The sequence below is a fragment of the Myotis lucifugus genome, unplaced genomic scaffold, assembly GCF_000147115.1.
Source record: "Myotis lucifugus unplaced genomic scaffold, Myoluc2.0 scaffold_484, whole genome shotgun sequence".
NCBI lineage: Eukaryota > Metazoa > Chordata > Mammalia > Chiroptera > Vespertilionidae > Myotis > Myotis lucifugus.
Genome location: NW_005871532.1, coordinates 483033 through 501392, shown reverse-complemented (window position 1 = coordinate 501392; position 18360 = coordinate 483033). Strand labels below are relative to the sequence as shown.

Below are 18360 nucleotides of genomic sequence, written 5' to 3'. Positions count from 1 at the left end.
CCAGTTCCAGGCTGTTTGGATGGAGGGGACTGGAGCAGGTTTCACACAGGATTTCAAGGACGCCTTTGGGTCTATGGTCCTTGGGGAGGTGGGGCTGGGGGAGGGGGTAGAGGGGGGGTTGGGGTTGGGGTGGGTGGGGGTGGGGGCCAGAGGGCAGAAGTCTGACTCCACGTGACAGAACCTGTTATGTATTTAGACATTGGGACTCTGGGGAAGTGGCATTGCTACATTTGACGGTAAAATAGTTTGAAAACTTGTTTTATAAGTTCTCTAGAAAGGATTCTATTTTGCTTTCTACCTCATTCACCAAGTCCAGTGTTCACTCGTCCATCAGCAACTTCCTCCGCAAGGTGCCGCCTCTACCTGGAGTCTCTCCCCTTTCAAAGTGCTGAGCCATTTCCTGTAGTTCTAGTTCCATGAGAGATGAGGATGCTGGCGAGGCTGAGCAACAGCCTGCTCCTGATTTCAACTCTCTCCCTCCTTCGTCCCTAGAGAAACAAGCTGTGAAGTTCAGCGATTCTGCCTGTTGCTGGAATCATTCTTAGGTCTTCCCAGAATCAACCACTTCTTTCCCTTCAAGCGTATCCCTGGGAGACAGTGGCAAAGCAACCGGGAATCCTCTCTCTGCCCCAAGCGCCTCTAGCCAGGCCCTTCAGGGCCGGAAGGAGCTGGGGAGGGGCAGAAAAGAGGACTGGGAAGCGGGACCAATCTTCCTCCTGTCCTAGGGACTGGAGGCTCCGCCTGGGGCGGCTCTGGCTCTTAGAAATAGGACAGGACCCACTGCAGGGAGAAACTCCTCTGCATGCAGTGCAGGGACAGTGGGGCCGCGCAGCCTCTGTCCTGGCCCTCGGTGCTCCCTTGATGCCACCGCTTCTCCGGTGACCAGAAGGCTGAGTGATCTCCCTCCCAGGACCTGCTCTTGGAATCATCACGCCATGAACGGCCTGCAGGCCTTGCTGCCCCACCACCACCCCCAGGGTCTGCTCTTCCAGGGCCAGGAGCTGCTCTGTAGACCGAGCCCCTCACCTTCCTGCTCCTGGCCCAGTCCAGGGACCTGCCCGGCCTCATCCCCTCAGGCATCCTGAATGATGATTCTCAGCCAGCCCAGGCCTCACCCGGGCTTCCGCCCCACTGCAGCCCCCAACGGCTCAGTCCCGGGCCCAGGACCTTGGACCTGGAGTGTAATTTCCATCTTCTTGCTGGGCTCCAAGTGACAGCTCACCTCCAGCTGTTGTGATCCTCCCACGTGAGCTCGCCCAAGGACAGCTCCTCACTTTCTCTCTTCTGTTCTCGCCTTTTCTCTTCTTCCTTCCTCTCCCCTTCCTCCCATCCTATTTTCCTCGAGGTCCCATACAGACCTTCCCCTGAGCCCACTCCAGAATGGCTTCCTCCTGGGCCTCATTGGCTGTTTTATCTCAGCTTCGCACACCCCTGACCTTCTGGGAATCGTAGCCCAGAAGTGGCACACACTCCTCATCAGCTCCCCAGCTGCCTGTGCTGCCCGGGGCTGGCAGGACAGCGACCTTCTTTGTCTGGCCTGTTCCTTCCAGAGCAGCCTTTGCTCTCCGTTCCAATCATGCATGGCTTTTAATGTTTTATGAGGTTGAACTGCCTTACCCTGAACCCCCTCAGCTCCAGGGAAAAGAAATGGAGTTCTCACCAAGGAGCTCATTTCTTTGAGTGCTGCTAACACCCCCTGGCCCTGACCGCTGCTCTCTGCCTGGCTGCCCTCCCCCTCCTGCTCACCTCTCCTGCTCCCACCTCCACAGATGGAGTGTCAGCAGGCGTGGCCAGGCCCTCTCTTCCTGGCTCATTAGAGTAGCTGGTGGCTTCCCCAGCGCCCTCCCACCAGTGCCCCTCCCGGAGCCCCTCAGCCTTGCCTCCTGCACACACAGCTCCAGGAGCTAGGCCGGAGCCCCTGCACTTTGGGAAAAAGGGTACAAGGAGGAGAAGGGGCACTGCCGAACACTTGCTGTGTGAGGCAGTGAGGGCTCCACCCCTCACTCACAGCATCTCATTTCATGCTCCCGAAGCTCCAAGAGGCACCTCTTGTCACCTCCATTGGAATGAGTTGGGCGGGTGAAGCAGTTTGCCCCAAGCCACACCACCTGGATGCAACCAAATCTTTAGACTTTAAAACCCATTTGTCCTTCACTTTCCTGAGCCCATGGATTTGAGGGTATTTCTAAGGGTATCATCTCCCAGAGGTGAGTGTGCTGCTAACGGAACCCTGGTGGCTGGATGTCCATGCACAGTGGCCTCGGCTAGAGACCCCAAATGTGTCATCCAGGCCCCGTCCCCGCACCTGCCTGGCCTGTGCTTCCATCTTGCTCCTCTGTGACCTTTATCCTTCCAGGGTTCATTCATTTTACACAAATCATATGGGATGCAAAATACAAGCTGGGATACAGCGTTCTTTAGGACACAGCTTCACTCTTCTGAGTCCTGGCTCCTGACTCGCAGGACTCTCCCAGGTCTGCACTTTCAGTCTCTGCTGGAAATAGTGGCTGCCCTGTCAGTTCAGGGGTTAATCTTCGTTGAATTCAGACATTTCTCTCCCAATCTCTGCTAGTCCTTCCTCTCCCCTCATCCGGTTTCATGGAGATCTGGCCTCCGGCCGACTTTCCTCAGAAGCTTAAAATGATAAGGTCATCGACTCCTATGAAGACCATCTCAGCACATGACAGACTGGGCTAGCCTGTGAACGCACCACCAGAAGTCCTTCCTGCTGTTTACCCTCAGTCCTACTTGTTTTAACACCACTCTAGAGCCATGCTTGCTGTGATTTGTGTCCCGTAGGCCACTGGTCCTCAGAGAGGAATGTTGAAGTTCCAGCCCCACCTCCCGCAGGGGCACAGAGCAGCCTGCAGCTCTCCTGGCTGGTACCAGGGGTGAGGGAGACAGAATAAAATCAAGATGGATGGCAGCTTATTATGTTTTAACTGTCCAATGACCTACCCAGTAGCCTGAGCTGCCAATAAAGTAGCCATCCCAGGCTGTACAATCGCTTCCCAGGAGAAGAGAGGCGGAGTCAGGGCAGTGCCTCTTGGGAATGTCAGGAACAGAGTCAGAAGGGAGCTGACTGCCCCTTGCAGCCACAGCAGGCGTTTATGCACCTGGCTCCACTCGCAGGCTCTCCACGTGGCTTCCTAGCCGGCGACGCCTCTCTCCACGTGCATGTTCCAAGGTGTGGGAGCGGGCTGGTGCTCCTGCTGGGCCAGTGGCCTCGTCTCTTGGTCCCCAGAGCAGTGTTTTTCTTTCCCTGCCATCTCTGCTCTGATTTATTCAGGACAGCTCAAGGATTATGAGGATTATGCCTCCAAGAGCCACTTGTCGAGCTGCTCAGCAGTGGGCCGTTTCTTCCAGAATCAGTCCCAAGGTGTACAGGGCACCCACACAGTCCTGGAGGGCCTCCCCTGGCCCGCCTGGCCTGCAGCGCTGTCTAGGATGCCATCCCGTGGGTGCCCTGAGGCTGCCGGCTCTGTTTCCCGCTGGTGGGAGGCAAAAGGCCTGACATAAAAAATCCTCCTCCACAGCCTCTAGCTGCTTTCTCCCTCTTTCTGGACCCCTCCCCCACCTGCTGCTCATTTTTGCTCCTCCTCTCAGGTCCCTCATTTCAAAGTGGCCCCAGAGGAATTTATCAAGTTCCAGCTCCAGAGATTCACCACCTTGAACCTGCACCCCAGCAACACCGACATCAGCGTGGCTGTGGCTGGGGTCCTGAACTTCTTCAACTGCACCACGGCCTGCCTCGTCTGTGCCAAAGCAGAATGTAAGCCCCGCCGGCCGGCTCCCGGCAGCCCCAGTCTGGCTGGCTGATTCAACCTGGTTGCTGCCCTGGCTGGGGACACACAGGAAGGGGGCGCTCCCTTAGGTCCCAGGGCTGATAACCAGAGGGCTTGGCATTCCCGTGCTTACCTGTGAGCACGCCTTCTTGGCTGACTTTCCCCAGAAGCGTAAAATGATAAAGCAGCCGACCACCGGAGACACCCCAGGGCCCCTCAGACTTGGGGTCAGCCCGACACAGAGCTTCTGCTTGGCTGTGTGTCCCTGTGTGCACACACGTGTGTGTGCGTGTGAGAGCGGGAGCAGTCTGTCTGACAGAACCCCCCGGGCACGGGCAGAACAGAGGGGACTGGGTTACAAGGAGAATGGCCAACCTCCAAGCCTTAGTGCGTCTGCAAACCCAATTCCCACCTCTTCAGCCTCGCTGCTGAGGAGAGGCAGGGACACAAAGGCGGATGCCTTTGTACTTGATGGGCTGAAGAGCTTCTTGCCTGGAGAGCAGGCTTTGCTGATAGAAGAAGGTCCAAGGTCACTTTCTGATAAAGCACTTGTTTTCTGCAAATGCTTGTTTTGGAAATGCTTTTCTCTGACTCTCAGACAATTATGACATAAACTTGGTGACTATGAGATGTAGCTCATTTGAGCAGCACTTCCCAGAAAACCCTGGCATCTGTGCACCTAGTGGCAGCCGCGCCCACATGCCGTGGGCAAGTGCTGACCACGTGCTGTCAGCGGGGCCCAGCACCCACGCCCCAGGCATCTGTCTGGGCAGCTCGCCGGCACATTCCTACCCTGTGGGCCTGGGTGGCTGCACGGGCAGGGCTCTGCCATGCCCACCAGGGCTCCTCTCAGTAGCTGCTCAGAACTGCTCGGCACACTGACGTCCTCCCTCCTCCCTGGAATCCTGAAGGCATCTGCAGACATCACCCTCCCTGTCAGGAGCCACCATCCTCACCCGCCCTGGCAATGGTGGCCTCCACATGCGCATTCTCTCACCACTCAGCAGACATGACTTTCTCTGTACTGCAAGAGAAGCAAGAGCAGCTGAGTCCCACTGTGTGAGCCATCCCCCCCTCCCGCCCCCATCCACACTCTACTCCGATTCCACCCATGTCCCCTGCAGTCAGTGTTCTTCAGTTCAGGGTCCAGTCCAGATCACTGGCTGCATTTCAGTTGTCATGTCTCTTCAGCCTTCCTTCAACTAGATCTGTCTTAGTCTCTCAACTTCAACGTTTTGAAGAGCAGGGGCCGGTTATTTTGTAGAATGTTCTACTTTCTGCTTTGCAATAACTACCTGTGGGAGATGATTGGAAGGCACGTGAATATCCTGCTCCTTAGAGCACATGGAGGCCTGTGCCTGCATCACATCACTACATGATTGCCAGATAGTGGGCTCAGCGACAGCATTCTTTCTGCATTTGTTGGTGAGCAGTTTGCGGTGAGGCTCTTGTCTTCTTACTTATTTACTTCTGTCAGTATGGATCCATGGATTCCGATTTTATTCAATGGCTATAATCCGTTACTATGATGACTTATTTTGATGCTCAGATTGTCCCAGATGTGGCAGTGGGAGCTCCTGCAAGCTGGCTTCTGTGCCTGTTGGCTTTGAGCACCTTCTTACCTCTGGCACACGGTGGTCCAGGTCCACGCCCCAGCCCAGCCCGGGACTCAGCCATTGGCTAAGGACCCCTGTTTTATTGTCTTGTTTTGTTTGTTTTCTGTGTTTTTTAAGGAATAATAGAACCCTAGGTCTGAAAGCTAGGTGTGCTCATTGCCACCGAGGTGTCATCTCTTACGTCCTTTCAGTGGATAAACGGGAAAATATCCCTTTCCTCTCATTCTTGCCTTTCACCACTTTATATTTGTAGTTCCTTTGCCTCATCATGAGAGGCCTGGCTCCGAGCAAAATCAATGCATTTACTCCTTTGTTTAATTCTACAGCCCATAAACTTGCTTCAGAATTACTACACCCATACCACTGCTAATAATAAACCTTCTAACCTATGAAGTCATGTAAGTTTTTTGCAGTTATTTTGGCCCTTTTATCTTCAGAATGAGGGGAGTAAAAGTACTCTAGCTAAAAGTTACTTGGGTTCTTTCTTTTTTACTTTTCTTTAATATAGTTATCTATTTGGTATATTGTTAAGTTTATTTGTCTGTGTTTATTTTCAACTTTGAAGTAAAAAAAATCCTTGTTGATTTAACTTCTGGCATTTTAATTATGTGTTTTGGTGTGGCCCTCTTTGGGTTCATCTTGTTTGGGACTCTCCATGCTTTCTGGACTTGTGTGTCTTTTGCTTCACCATATTGGGGAAGTTTTCAGCCATTAACTTTTGGAAAAGGTTTTCTGTCTCTCTCTCTTCTTCTGGGACCACTATGATTCAAATGTTGGTATACTTGATGTTGTCCCAGAGGTCCCTTAAACTGCACTTATTTTTTTAAATTTCTTTTTCTTTTTGCTGTTCCAGTTGGATGTGTTCTGCTCCTTCGTTGTCCCAATCACTGATTAGATCCTCTGCTTCCTCTAACCTGCTATTGATTCCATCCAATGTATTCTTCATTTCAGTTATTACATTCTTTATTTCAGATTGGTTGTTTTTTATGTTTTCTGCCTCCTTTTTTATGTTTCCTATTTCTTTTTTTTATTGCTTAAAGTATTACAAAGAGTATTACATATGTCTCCTTTTTTCCCCCACCCTTGACAATCCCCTGGCCTCCCCTACCCCCAGTGTCTTATGTCCATTGGTTATGCTTATATGCATGCATACAAGTCCTTCGGTTGATCTCTTACCCCCCCTACTGCCCCCCAACCCTTCCCAGTCTTCCTGCTGTAGTTTGACAGTCTGTTCGAGGCAGCTCTGCCTCTGTATCTATTTTTGTTCATAAGTTTATAATGGTCTTTATTATCCATAAATGAGTGAGATCATGTGGTATTTTTCTTTCATTGACTGGCGTATTTCACTTAGCATAATGCTCTCCAGTTCCATCCATGCTGTTGCAAATGGTATGAGTTCCTTCTTTTTTACAGCAGCATAGTATTCCATCGTGTAGATGTACCACAGTTTTCTAATCCATTCATCTACTGATGGGCACTTAGGCTGTTTCCAGATCTTAGCTATGGTGAATTGTGCTGCTATGAACATAGGGGTGCATATATCCTTTCTGATTGGTGTTTCTGGTTTCTTGGGATATATTCCTAGAAGTGGGATCACAGGGTCAAATGGGAGTTCCATTTTTTACAGCAGCATAGTATTCCATCGTGTAGATGTACCACAGTTTTCTAATCCATTCATCTACTGATGGGCACTTAGGCTGTTTCCAGATCTTAGCTATGGTGAATTGTGCTGCTATGAACATAGGGGTGCATATATCCTTTCTGATTGGTGTTTCTGGTTTCTTGGGATATATTCCTAGAAGTGGGATCACAGGGTCAAATGGGAGTTCCATTTTTAGTTTTTTAAGGAAACTCCATACTGTCTTCCAGAGTGGCTGCACCAGTCTGCATTCCCACCAGCAGTGCACGAGTGTTCCTTTTTCTCCACATCCTCTCCAGCACTTGTCGTTTGTTGATTTGTTGATGATAGCCATTCTGACAGGTGTGAGATGGTACCTCATTGTTGTTTTGATTTGCATCTCTCGGATGATTAGTGACTTTGACCCTGTTTTCATATGTCTCTTGGCTTTCTGAATGTCCTCTTTTGCAAGGTGTCTATTTAGGTCCTTTGCTCATTTTTTGATTGGATTGTTTATCTTCCTTTTGTTAAGTTGTATGAGTTCCCTATAAATTTTGGAGCTTAGGCCCTTATCAGATATGACATTGGCAAATATGTTTTCCCACGAAGTGGGCTTTCTTGTTGTTTTGTTGATGGTTTCTTTTGCTGTGCAGAAGCTTTTTATTTTGATGTAGTCCCATTTGTTTATTTTCTCTTTAGTTTCCAATGCCCTAGGAGCTGTATCGGTGAAGAAATTGCTTCGGCATATGTCTGAGATTTTGTTGCCTTTGGATTCCTCTAGTATTTTTATGGTTTCCCGTCGTATATTTAAGTCCTTTATCCATTTTGAGTTTATTTTTGTGAATGGTGTAAGTTGGTGGTCTAGTTTCATTTTCTTGCATGTATCTGTCCAATTTCCCCAACACCATTTATTGAAGAGACTGGCTTGACTCCATTGTATGTTCTTGCCTCCTTTGTCAAATATTAATTGAGCATATTGGTTCGGGTCGATTTCTGGGCTCTCTATTCTATTCCATTGATCTATATGTCTGTTCTTGTGCCAGTACCAGGCAGTTTTGAGAACAGTGGCTTTGTAATACAGCTTGATATCTGGTATTGAGATCCCACCTACTTTGTTCTTTCTCAGGATCGCTGCAGCTATTCGGGGTCTTTTTTTATTCCAGATGAATTTTTGGAGAGTTTGTTTTAGGTCTGTGAAATATGCCATTGGTATTTTAATGGGAAGTGCGTTGAATTTATAGATTGCTTTTGGTAGTATGGACATTTTAATGATGTTAATTCTACCAATCCAAGAACATGGTATGTTCTTCCATCTGTTTATGTCTTCCTCTATCTCTTTTTTCAACGTCCTGTAGTTTTCTGAGTAGAGGTCTTTTACCTCTTTAGTTAAGTTTATTCCTAGGTAGCTTAAATTTTTTGGTGCGATGGTAAATGGGATTGCTTTTTTAGTCTCTCTTTCTGTAAGTTCACTATTGGTGTATAGAAATGCCATAGATTTCTTGGCGTTAATTTTGTATCCTGCTACATTGCTGAATTCATTTATTAAGTCTAGTAGTTTTTTGATGGAGTCTTTAGGGTTTTTTATGTATACTATCATGTCATCTGCAAATAAGGACAGTTTTACTTCTTCTTTTCCAATTTGAATGCCTTTTATTTCTTCTTCTTGTCTAATTGCAATGGCTAATACTTCCAGTACTATATCGAACAGGAGTGGTGAGAGTGGGCATCCCTGTCTTGTTCCTGTTCTTAGGGGAAATGGTGTTAGTTTTTGTCCATTGAGTATGATGTTGGCTGTGGGTTCGTCATATATGGCTTTTATTATATTGAGGTATGATCCTTCTATTCCCACCTTGATGAGAGTTTTTTATCAAAAATGGGTGTTGGATTTTGTCAAATGCTTTTTCTGCATCAATTGATATGACTATGTGTTTTTTTTCTTTCAATTTGTTTATGTGATGTATCACGTTTATTGATCTGCAGATATTGTACCATCCTTGCATCCCTGGGATAAATCCTACTTGGTCATGGTGTATGATCTTTCTGATGTACTGCTGGATCCAATTTGCTAAGATTTTGTTGAAGATTTTGGCATCTATGTTCATGAGGGATATTGGCCTGTAATTCTCTTTCATTGTGTTGTCTTTACCTGGTTTTGGTATTAGGGTGATGCTGGCTCCATAGAATGAGCTTGGAAGTGTTCCTTCCTCTTGAATTTTTTGTAGTAGTCTGAGGAGGATAGGTTTTAGTTCTTCCTTGAATGTTTGGTAAAACTCCCCTGTGAAGCTGGTCTGGTCCTGGGCTTTTGTTTGCTGGAAGCTTCTTGATGACTGCTTCAATTTCTTCCATAGTTATTGGCCTGTTGAGATTTTTAGATTCTTCCTGATTGAGTTTTGGAATGTTGTATTTTTCTAGGAATATGTCCATTTCCTCCATGTTGTCTAATTTGTTGGAGTAGAGTTGTCCATAGTATTGTTTAACAATCATTTGTATTTCTGTGGGGTCTGTTGTTATTTCGCCTCTATCATTTCTGATTTTGTTTATTTGGGTCCTCTCTCTTTGCTTCTTGGTGAGCCTGGCTAGAGGTTTATCAATCTTGTTTATCCTTTGAAAGAACCAGCTCTTGGTTTCATTGATTTTATGTATTTTTTTTTGTCTCTATGTCATTTATTTCTGCTCTAATCTTTATTATCTCCTTCCTTCTGCTCACTCTGGACATTTCTTGTTGCTCTCTTTCGAATTCTTTGAGTTGTAGAGTTAGATGATTTACTATCATTTTTTCTTGCTTTTTGAGTCGTTCAGGGGCTGCTCCTTGGGTGGCTGTGGCTCCTCGGGCTGCGGTTGCTCCTCGGGCGGTTGTGGTAGCAGTTGCTCCTCAGTTGGCAGCAGCTCCTGTGGTGGGTGCTGTTCACCGCTGTGGTGGCTCCTCAGAAAAGGATGAGCTGGTTAAAAAATCAGCTTCTTCACCCTCACTGGTGCAAAGGTCCCACTTTGGCTTCAGTCCAACCAGACTGCATCCACTGGGTCGACTGGGGCTGGCACGGGTCAAAAGCCTGCGTTCCTGGTGGGCTGCCGGTCTCTGGGCTGGCCAAGAGCTTGGGTAGCAGGTCCCTCCTGGTGCCCGAGTTCGCAGGGGCTCCTTTGTTGAGATCATTGAGCATCCTAATAACCAGTGTTTTGAACACTTTATCTGATAGATTGCTTGTCTCTGTTTCATTTCGTTCTTTTTCTGGGGCTTTGTACTGGTCTTTAGTTTGGGACGTATTTCTCTATCTCTTCATTTTGGCTGTCTCTGTGTGTTTGTTGCTATGAATTAGGTAAAACAGCAACCTCTCTTGGTCTTGCAGGAGTGACCTTGTGTATGAGGGCTCCTGTGTAGACTGTGTGTCAGTGTCCTTGGCAGGCCAGTGGGAGCTGGAGCCTGCATGGGCCACAGGGAGTCCCTGGGGGGACAGGCCTTATGAAGACCTGGAACTATAGCTGGAATGGAAAGGGCCAAGGAAAGTCCCAGGGGCAAGCTGCACTGGACCTTTATATTAACTGTGGGCCACAGGGAGTCCCTGGGGGACAGGCCTTATGAAGACCTGGAACTATAGCTGGAATGGAAAGGGCCAAGGAAAGTCCCAGGGGCAAGCTGCACTGGACCCTTGGCAGGGTGGCTGGATTTGTAGCTGGAGTGGACTCAGGCCTCCCAGAGTTCCTGGGCTGAACCGCAGCTGCAGGTGGAGCCAGCTGAAGGGATCCTGAACGTAAGCTGGACTGTAGCTGAGGGAGGTGTGGTTGCAGGAAGCCACACCTGGGCTGGAGCTGCAGCTAACGTGAACTTGAATGTGACTTGAGGAGAGTTTGGGGGCGAGTTACAAGGCTGGAAGCTGGAGCCAGAGCTGCTGCAGGTCAACCTCTCTCTCTCTCCCTCCCTCTTCCTTCTCTCTCCCTCTCTCCCTCTCTCCCTTTCTCTCTCTCCCTCCTTCTCCCTCTCTCTCCCTCTCTCCTTCTCTCTCTCTCCCTTCTTTTCCCTCTCTCCCTCTCTTGCTCTCCATCTCTCTCTCTCTCTCTCTCAGAAGCTGTTCGGTCAGCCCCTGTTCTTCTCCAGGGGGGACTGCTCTGTCTGTATGTGTCATTCTATGCGTTGCTGGAGAGGGGAGTGCAGGGTGTTCCCATTCCGCCATCTTGGATCAGAGCCCATGTATGCTTTTCACATCACTTATCGTTTATTTATTACAACCAAGGGCTTGGAAGTACTGGCATTCCTCATCTTAAAGCTAAATGAAATGTAAAACTCAGTTCCTCCCTCTCACCAGCCACATTTCCAGTTCTCAGTGGCCACATGTGGACAGCGCAGATCTAGAACTTTTCCACCAGACATTCCATCGGGCAGCGCTACTTAGATGGTGCGTGCTTTGTGAATAACGAGTTTTGTGGCCCTCCACTCAAACCCAGAAATGTCGGATACCACTCTGTTCTATTTCCCCTTGTAGAGATGCGCGGCACATTAGCATGGACGCTGACCTGTCCTAAACCAAACAACTATCTTACCTCCTCATCTTCCAAACAGCTTTGGCCATGAGCCCAAAGGGTGCTGAGCTGGAAGCCCATAGGATGCCAGTCTTCGATGGAACATGGCTGGGAAACCTTGCATTCCCCAAGTGGACCCCCTCGTGTGGGATCCTAGCACCACTGAATGGGGTAACGGAGTCAAGGACTCCCCTGGAAATTTCTGCCACAAGCCCCCTCAGGCAGGACAGAACTGGCGCACCTCCTGCTCACAGCAGGTGTGTCGAGGGACAAAGCACAGGCTATAAACATCTCCAGGCAAAGGTTCTCCTGCAGTTTTCCTCAGTGCTGGGTACAATGTCTCACCAACCTGACAGGAAGTTCTTTCTTGTGTCTAGCCACAGTCCCTCTTGCTCTCAGTCAGCTGGGCCCTGGCAGCTGAGGCCCATGCTGGAAACACACTGTGAATTTGGGAGACTGATGGCAGCGCAGAGGCCACGTTCTCCCCACCCCCATCTTTCCATCAGACAATGGGACAGTCTCCACGGCCATGCCAGGCACAGACTGTCCTGCTGTGAGCGAGAAGCCACAGTCTCTTCCCCTCCCCCCTCTTTTCCCTCTGGCCCGTGTTCTGGCCCTCCCTGCCCATTCTTGGGCCGAGCTAGGTGTGGGATGGGACAAAACCAAGAAGCGAGTGAAATATGTTGTTCAAGCATTTGAACTAATTTGGTGCCCCTTCCACACCAGCAACACATTGGAGCCTCGTCCTGCTCCCTCATCTGCTCCGTGGAACAGTCTGAAGCCACACGCCTGGGCACGTGTGCCTGGCAAGCAGGAGGGGATGGAGACTTCTAGATTTAGGGCACCGTGCACAGTGGTGAGCTCCGTGTGCTCACTAACCCTCCCCACAGTCCTCTGAGGTCGGGATTATGCCAGCTGCCTTCTGGGAACATTGACATTTGCAGAAGCAAAGCCCGCACCCAAGGCATCAGCTGGTGGAGAAGTGATGCCCATGGAAATGGGTTTTTATCTTGTTTTTTGATAGAAGGGTCCTCTGCCTTCATGTGGGCATTTGCATCATTGCCCTCTGGCCCTGTCCAACCCTGGCAGTGTCTTTCACAGCCTCTCCATCACCTTCCACCCCCACTGGCCCCCTGCCTTCCACATCCCAAAGCCAGCCTTTCTCCTTCCCAGAACATCAGGCCACATCCCGCCAGGGCTGTGGGGTCCTCTCATCTGGAGCTGGACTTGGAAGGACCCCTGCTGGGCCAGGGCCCTTCTGGAGTCGAGGGGTGGGTGGGGGTGGAAGGCAAGCCAGGGAGAGAGCAGCTCTGACCTCTGTGGCAGCTGCCTGTGGTAAACCCCTTAGTTCCATTAAACAGGGAGAAATGGAGAGGACGACAATTGAAGCATATCAAATGCACTGAAACACTCCTAATATGTTTAAAGTGACCGAACCACACTTTCTCATCTGCAAGTTTCTTCCACTGCCTAGAATTTTTAAAACATCCTCTTGTGATTCATAGAATTAGAGAATCTGTGCGCTAGAAGGACGTCAACATTCTTCTAGCTCAACTTCCAGCCACGGGTTTGGGTTTAATCCCTGGGCAGCCTCTTCAGAGGCTCAGCCCTTCCCGACTGCCTGCAGCGCCCGGGCTCATCCCTCCTGCCGCTGCCGCTGCGCCACTGGCATCTTGAACAGAGGCTCTTCCTCAGGCTGAGCGAGGCCTGTCCTTGTTCCTGGAGTGGTTCCCACGGCTGCTGGGGACCAGAGTGTCTTCCTCATTCCCTCTGCTGCCCCTCCAGGCATTGCAACTCCCTGGGCTGTTAGGATGTGGGGGTGCTGTCTGTGGCCCACAGTCTCTAGTTCTGTCAGTCACTAAGTACCCCAAGCCCTGCCTTGCATGAGGGATGTGCAGAGAAGTGTGAGTGGGACTCCTTCACATGGTGAAATAGTGTATGTGTGTGCATATTGTAATATGTAACATACCGGAGGCCCGGTGCACAAAATTCATGCACGGGAGGGGGTGGGTCCCTCAGCCCGGCCTGCACCCTCTCCAATCCGGGACCCCTTGGGGTATGTCTGACTGCCAGTTTAGGCAGGGATTGGGCCTAAACTGGCAGTCTGACATCCCTCTTGCAATCCGGGACCACTGACTCCTAACCGCTCACCTGCCAGCCTGCCTGATTGCCCCTAACCTCTCTGCCTGCCTGCCTGATCCCCCTAACTGCTCTCCCCTGCTGACCTGATTGCCCCTAACTGCCTCTGCCTCAGCCCCTGCCACCGTGGCTTTGTCCGGAAGGATGTCCGGTCTAATTAGCATATTACCCTTTTATTAGTATAGACTAAGGCCCGGTGCACGAAATTCATGCTCGGGCAGGGTCCCTAGGCCTGGCCGGCAATCAGGGCTGATCTGTGGGGTGACGGGGGTGGTGGTGATCAGGGCCCCTGCTCACACCAGCCTTGGCTGGCATGGCCCCACCCACTCACTGGCCCCACCCCCTGCCACTGCTGCCGGTCGCCTCCTTCTGCGGGGCAACCGGCGGTGAGCATCTGGCCCCTGGTGGTCAGTGCACATCATAGGGACCGGTCGTTCTGCCAGTCATTATGCCATTCAGTCGATCACCACTGGTTGGGGCCTGTGGGGTGGGGAAAGCTCCTGCATTGAGCATCTGGCCCCTGGTGGTCAGTGCACATCATAGGGACCGGTCGTTCTGCCAGTCATTATGCCATTCAGTCGATTTGCATATTAGAGTTTTATATAGAAAGATATACCTAAGTAGATGCTATAAAATAGTTTAACTGAATCCTGAAAGGAATAAAAAAGATACCTACTAAGAAGGGATCAATTTAAAAGAGAGCAGAGCCTAGCAGCCATTTCTGCACAGGGGCCTCTCACGCAAACTGCACTTCCCTGGGAGAAGGTTCTGCACTGAGCTGCCAGCTGATTCCCTCTCATGAAGCAGTTCCTGGAATCCTAGTTTGACCAATATGGCTGAGGCTTTCCCCATTCAATCGGAGCTGCACAGGTCTGACCAATCAGAGCATCTCTATTCTGATCAATTTAGAACAGTGCCTTTGGACCAGTCAAATGTGAGGATCTGGTGTTCTCATTTGCATGAGGATGGACCAATCAGGGACCAGAAGCTGGGACTTCTGTCCATATACTAGTAGCCAGCGCCCCTCTGGCTTGGAGTGCACTTTCCATAGCAGCTGGAGGCTGCCTTTCTCAGGCTGCAACTGAAGCACTGGAGACATCTCAGAGATGTCTCACTGGAGCCGAGCAGAGTGCACTAGCAGCACAGAGCAAAGCCAGGCAGACTGGCGTGGCCTGGCATGGAGCGGATGGAGCAGGCAGACTGGCGTGGCCTGGCATGGAGTGGGTGGAGCAGGCAGACTGGTGTGGAACGGGTGGAGCGGGTGGAGCAGACAGACTGGCGTGGCCTGGCGTGGAGCGGGTGGAGCGGGCAGAGCTGCCTGCTGAGAAAGGCCTAGGCCCTGGAAGCTCACGGGGTGGCCTCCCGGCCCTGCGATAACACTCTATTACTGCTGAGCTATTTGCACTAAATAAGGTTTTCGTCTTCCCCACACCCCAAATTGGTGATTCCTGTTGGTGTTGAATTGGCATCATTGGTCATCAGTTGACATAACTAAGGGCTGTGTTTTGTGGGCGGGATGATAAGTTTTGTAAGAGGTGGAAGACGGTGTGACGGGTGGCTGAGCTATGAAGGTGGGAGGGAGAGGAGTGGAAACTGGATTTGCGAAGCACCTTCCAGGTGACAGACACTGTTCTGCTTCCTCTCACTAACCCTGTGAGACAGTTACTCTCCCTATTTCCAGATGAGCACCCTGAGGCCAGAGGGCAGAGGAAGTGCCCACATTGCCTGCAGCTGCAGGAGAGCTTGGCTTCACCCCCAGACTTTGTGCTCTCTTTGCTGCTCAGCTGGGGTCCAGGCTGGAGAAAAGAGTGAGCTCTGGGAGACCCTGGGTGGGATGTGGCCCTCCCAGGCTCACTGCCCTCCCCTGCCCGCCCTCCCCTGAGCCTCAGCTGGATGAGATGGGGTTGATGCTGCTTCTTTGTTTAAAGTGCAGTCAGTGGAGGGCATGCCGGGTGGTGCCTGGAGCGGGGTCCTCAGTGTATGTGGTCTCTGGGAGGCTCTTTTCCCCAGGAGCTCAGACCCCAGCGTATGTGGCCTCTGGGAGGAGTGTCACCCTGCTGTCACTGCAGGCTTTCCTGTCTCGTTCCATTGAATTTCATTGCCAAGACTGAATGATCCCAGGGCATTTGGCCTCTTTCCCAGCCACGCTCCAAAGATTCTCCTGCTACATCCAGGTCCCCCGCGACGCCTCCCCCTCCCCCTGCAGCTGTGCGCTCCCTCCCGCCCGCACCTGCAGGTCTTTCCTGAGTCAAGGAGATGCCAAGACCCAGGTCCTCTGTGGCCTCCTTGGAAAGGCGGGCTCCAGGCCTTTGTGCAGGTGAGGTTGTGCTTTTCCATCAGCAACAAGGAAGATGTGGTGAATACTCTCCATGTACTTACAGGACACAATGCGGGGCCCCTAGAAAACCCGGCATTCGGGCCATGAAAGAATAGGGACATGAGCTGAACTTTCCTATAGACTTAGTTCCTGGGACCTAAGCTCCTGGAGGGCAGGGTCTGTACCTGCTCCATCTTCTCTTCTGGGTTTTGTGGGCCAGTGCCTGGCACGTGGGGTGCGCAGGGTGAATTTGGTTCAAGACTTCTACTCTCTCCCCTCTCGCGTTCTGCCTCACTGAGCCACGCCTTTTGAGCTCTTGTGTGGATGAGTAAATACAGAAGTGACATGGATACTACATATTCCAGTTCCCAGCGAGCTTTCTTAAAGGACCTCCTTGAGCTCTGGCCTGTTATACCCATTTTACAGATGAAGATGGAGCCTCGAAGAGGTTAGGTGACTTCTCAAGGTCACAGAGCCAGTGAGGGCTGACCTTGAGCTTGAATCCAGACCTGCATCAGGGACTGGCAGCAAGTGCCCACCACCCTCATTGCCCTGGAGGCCGGTGGAGAGGGGCTTCGAGGGGCACAGACCGCAGTGGCTCTTCACAGTCCGTGTCCTGTGGGGAGGAAGGAAAGGCAACCCCATTCCATGGCTGCTCAGGTGGCCGTTCCAGGCTTCCCCTCCCCACCCCACGCCCAGCCTCCAGCCCCTGGAATACTGCTCAGGCCCCATGAGGGCAGAGGTCGCCCACCTCCTGGAGCCCCCGTCTCCCTCATGCCAGGCCCTTGGGCTCCATCTGCTACTTTTGCCCTGTTCACATCCGGAGAAGACGCCCTGGGCCGGCCTAGGCTCTGTGCCTGCTGCCTTCTGTGTGTTCTGTCCTCAGAGGCAGCCTGGCCTATGGGAAGAGGGCTGGATGGTGAGGAGAACATGGGACTCAGCCCAGCTGGCTCCCTGGTCGCCAGGCAAGGCTGCCACCTCTAACAAAAAGAGGAGGGCATGTGACCCTCTTCCCAGCTCCGACTCTCGCTAACCTTTTGATCCTCAAGAGTCCAGAGGGTGAGTTACCTGAGCAGGGAGGGTCTCTGAATGTCTCATGACATTCCTGCATTTCCGGTCCCTTCAGCCAGGATGGAAACAGGAGCGTGGGGGCCTCTGCCTGGTCAGAAAGCCAGGCCTTCCCTCTAAGACACTGCCTGCAGCCTCAGGCTCTCTGTGCTGTGGACTTACGGTGCCTTGTCGCATTGCTGTGAGTGCTGACAGGAGATGGACCACGTAAAATGTTCAGCCAATTACCTGGAACATAACAAGGATTTAATAAATGTTACTTCTGAGCTTTAAAGAGCAAATGCCTATAGGTCTATTCCATTGGGCAGGAGACCTGCACACTCTGCTGGCCTGCCTTAAAGACCTTAAAGACAGAGCAGAATTATGACCTTTTGTCTCATTCACACATTCTGGACTCTCTCCCTCCACCCCTGCCCCAGGCAGGTAGCAGTGACAGGAGAGGGGGTGGGGAGGAGGGGCCCTTAGTCTTCCTGTTCTGTTCTGGGCCCCACGATTGCCTGCTGGGGTGGCAGCTTGAAGCCTGTTCTTTTAAAGCTATAATAACACTGTCTGATGCAGCCACTGTGCTCTGAGGAGTTCTCAGTGTTTGCAAGACCTGTTTTCTGGGCCTTGTGATCACGAGGGACCGGGGCCCCACCCCCACAATGCAGACGAAGGCTGTTGAGAGCTGGATGTAACGGTTAGGAGGGTTTGCTGTGTGCACCCTTGGGCCCAAGTGTCTCATGTGCCTCATCTAATCCTCGCCACGGCCCTGGGAGCTGGCCGCTGTTGCTGCTCTCATCTCTCAGATGAAGAAACTGAGGCCAAGGGAGCCACAGGGACAGGTCACACAGTGAGCAAGTGCTAAGTTAGGGCAAGAAGCCCAGGCCTGGTCCCTGAGCCCAGGGCTGCCTGCTGGCCAGTGCTGCCCAAGGGCCAGGAGAGGGTGGGGGCTCTGTCTGCCTGGAGGGAGCCCCAGGAGAGGGGGGCTCTGTCTGCCTGGGGGGAGCCCCAGGAGAGGGTGGGGGCTCTGTCTGCCTGGGGGGAGCCCCAGGAGAGGGTGGGGGCTCTGTCTGCCTGGGGGGAGTGTATTGTCTACCTTATAGGAGCTTCCCAGGGGAGTCAGGGGGGCCATGGAAGCGTAGGAGCATGTTTTATTGAAGAGGGGATACTTGAAGCTCAAAACAGCTAAGAAACTTGCTCAGGCAAAGATGCACTTGCTGGGCCACCTGCCAATAGCAGGCCCTGGTGGGTGGCCTACTCCTGCTCCAGTGGGTCCCAGGCGGCATGCGGACCCTCAGGGCCTTCGTCCTCTCTCCCCTCCAG

General features: G+C 51.6%; 1 protein-coding gene across 1 annotated transcript in view; it reads left to right on the top strand.

Moving 5' to 3' along the window:
* The window catches only part of GRIK4 (glutamate ionotropic receptor kainate type subunit 4), a 189259-nt gene that overhangs the window by 66456 nt on the left and 104443 nt on the right, over positions 1-18360 (top strand). The window contains exons 3-4 of the mRNA XM_023744716.1: positions 3290-3381; positions 3607-3772. Coding sequence (XP_023600484.1) covers positions 3290-3381; positions 3607-3772 — 258 coding nt within the window. The remainder of the gene's footprint in view (positions 1-3289; positions 3382-3606; positions 3773-18360) is intronic.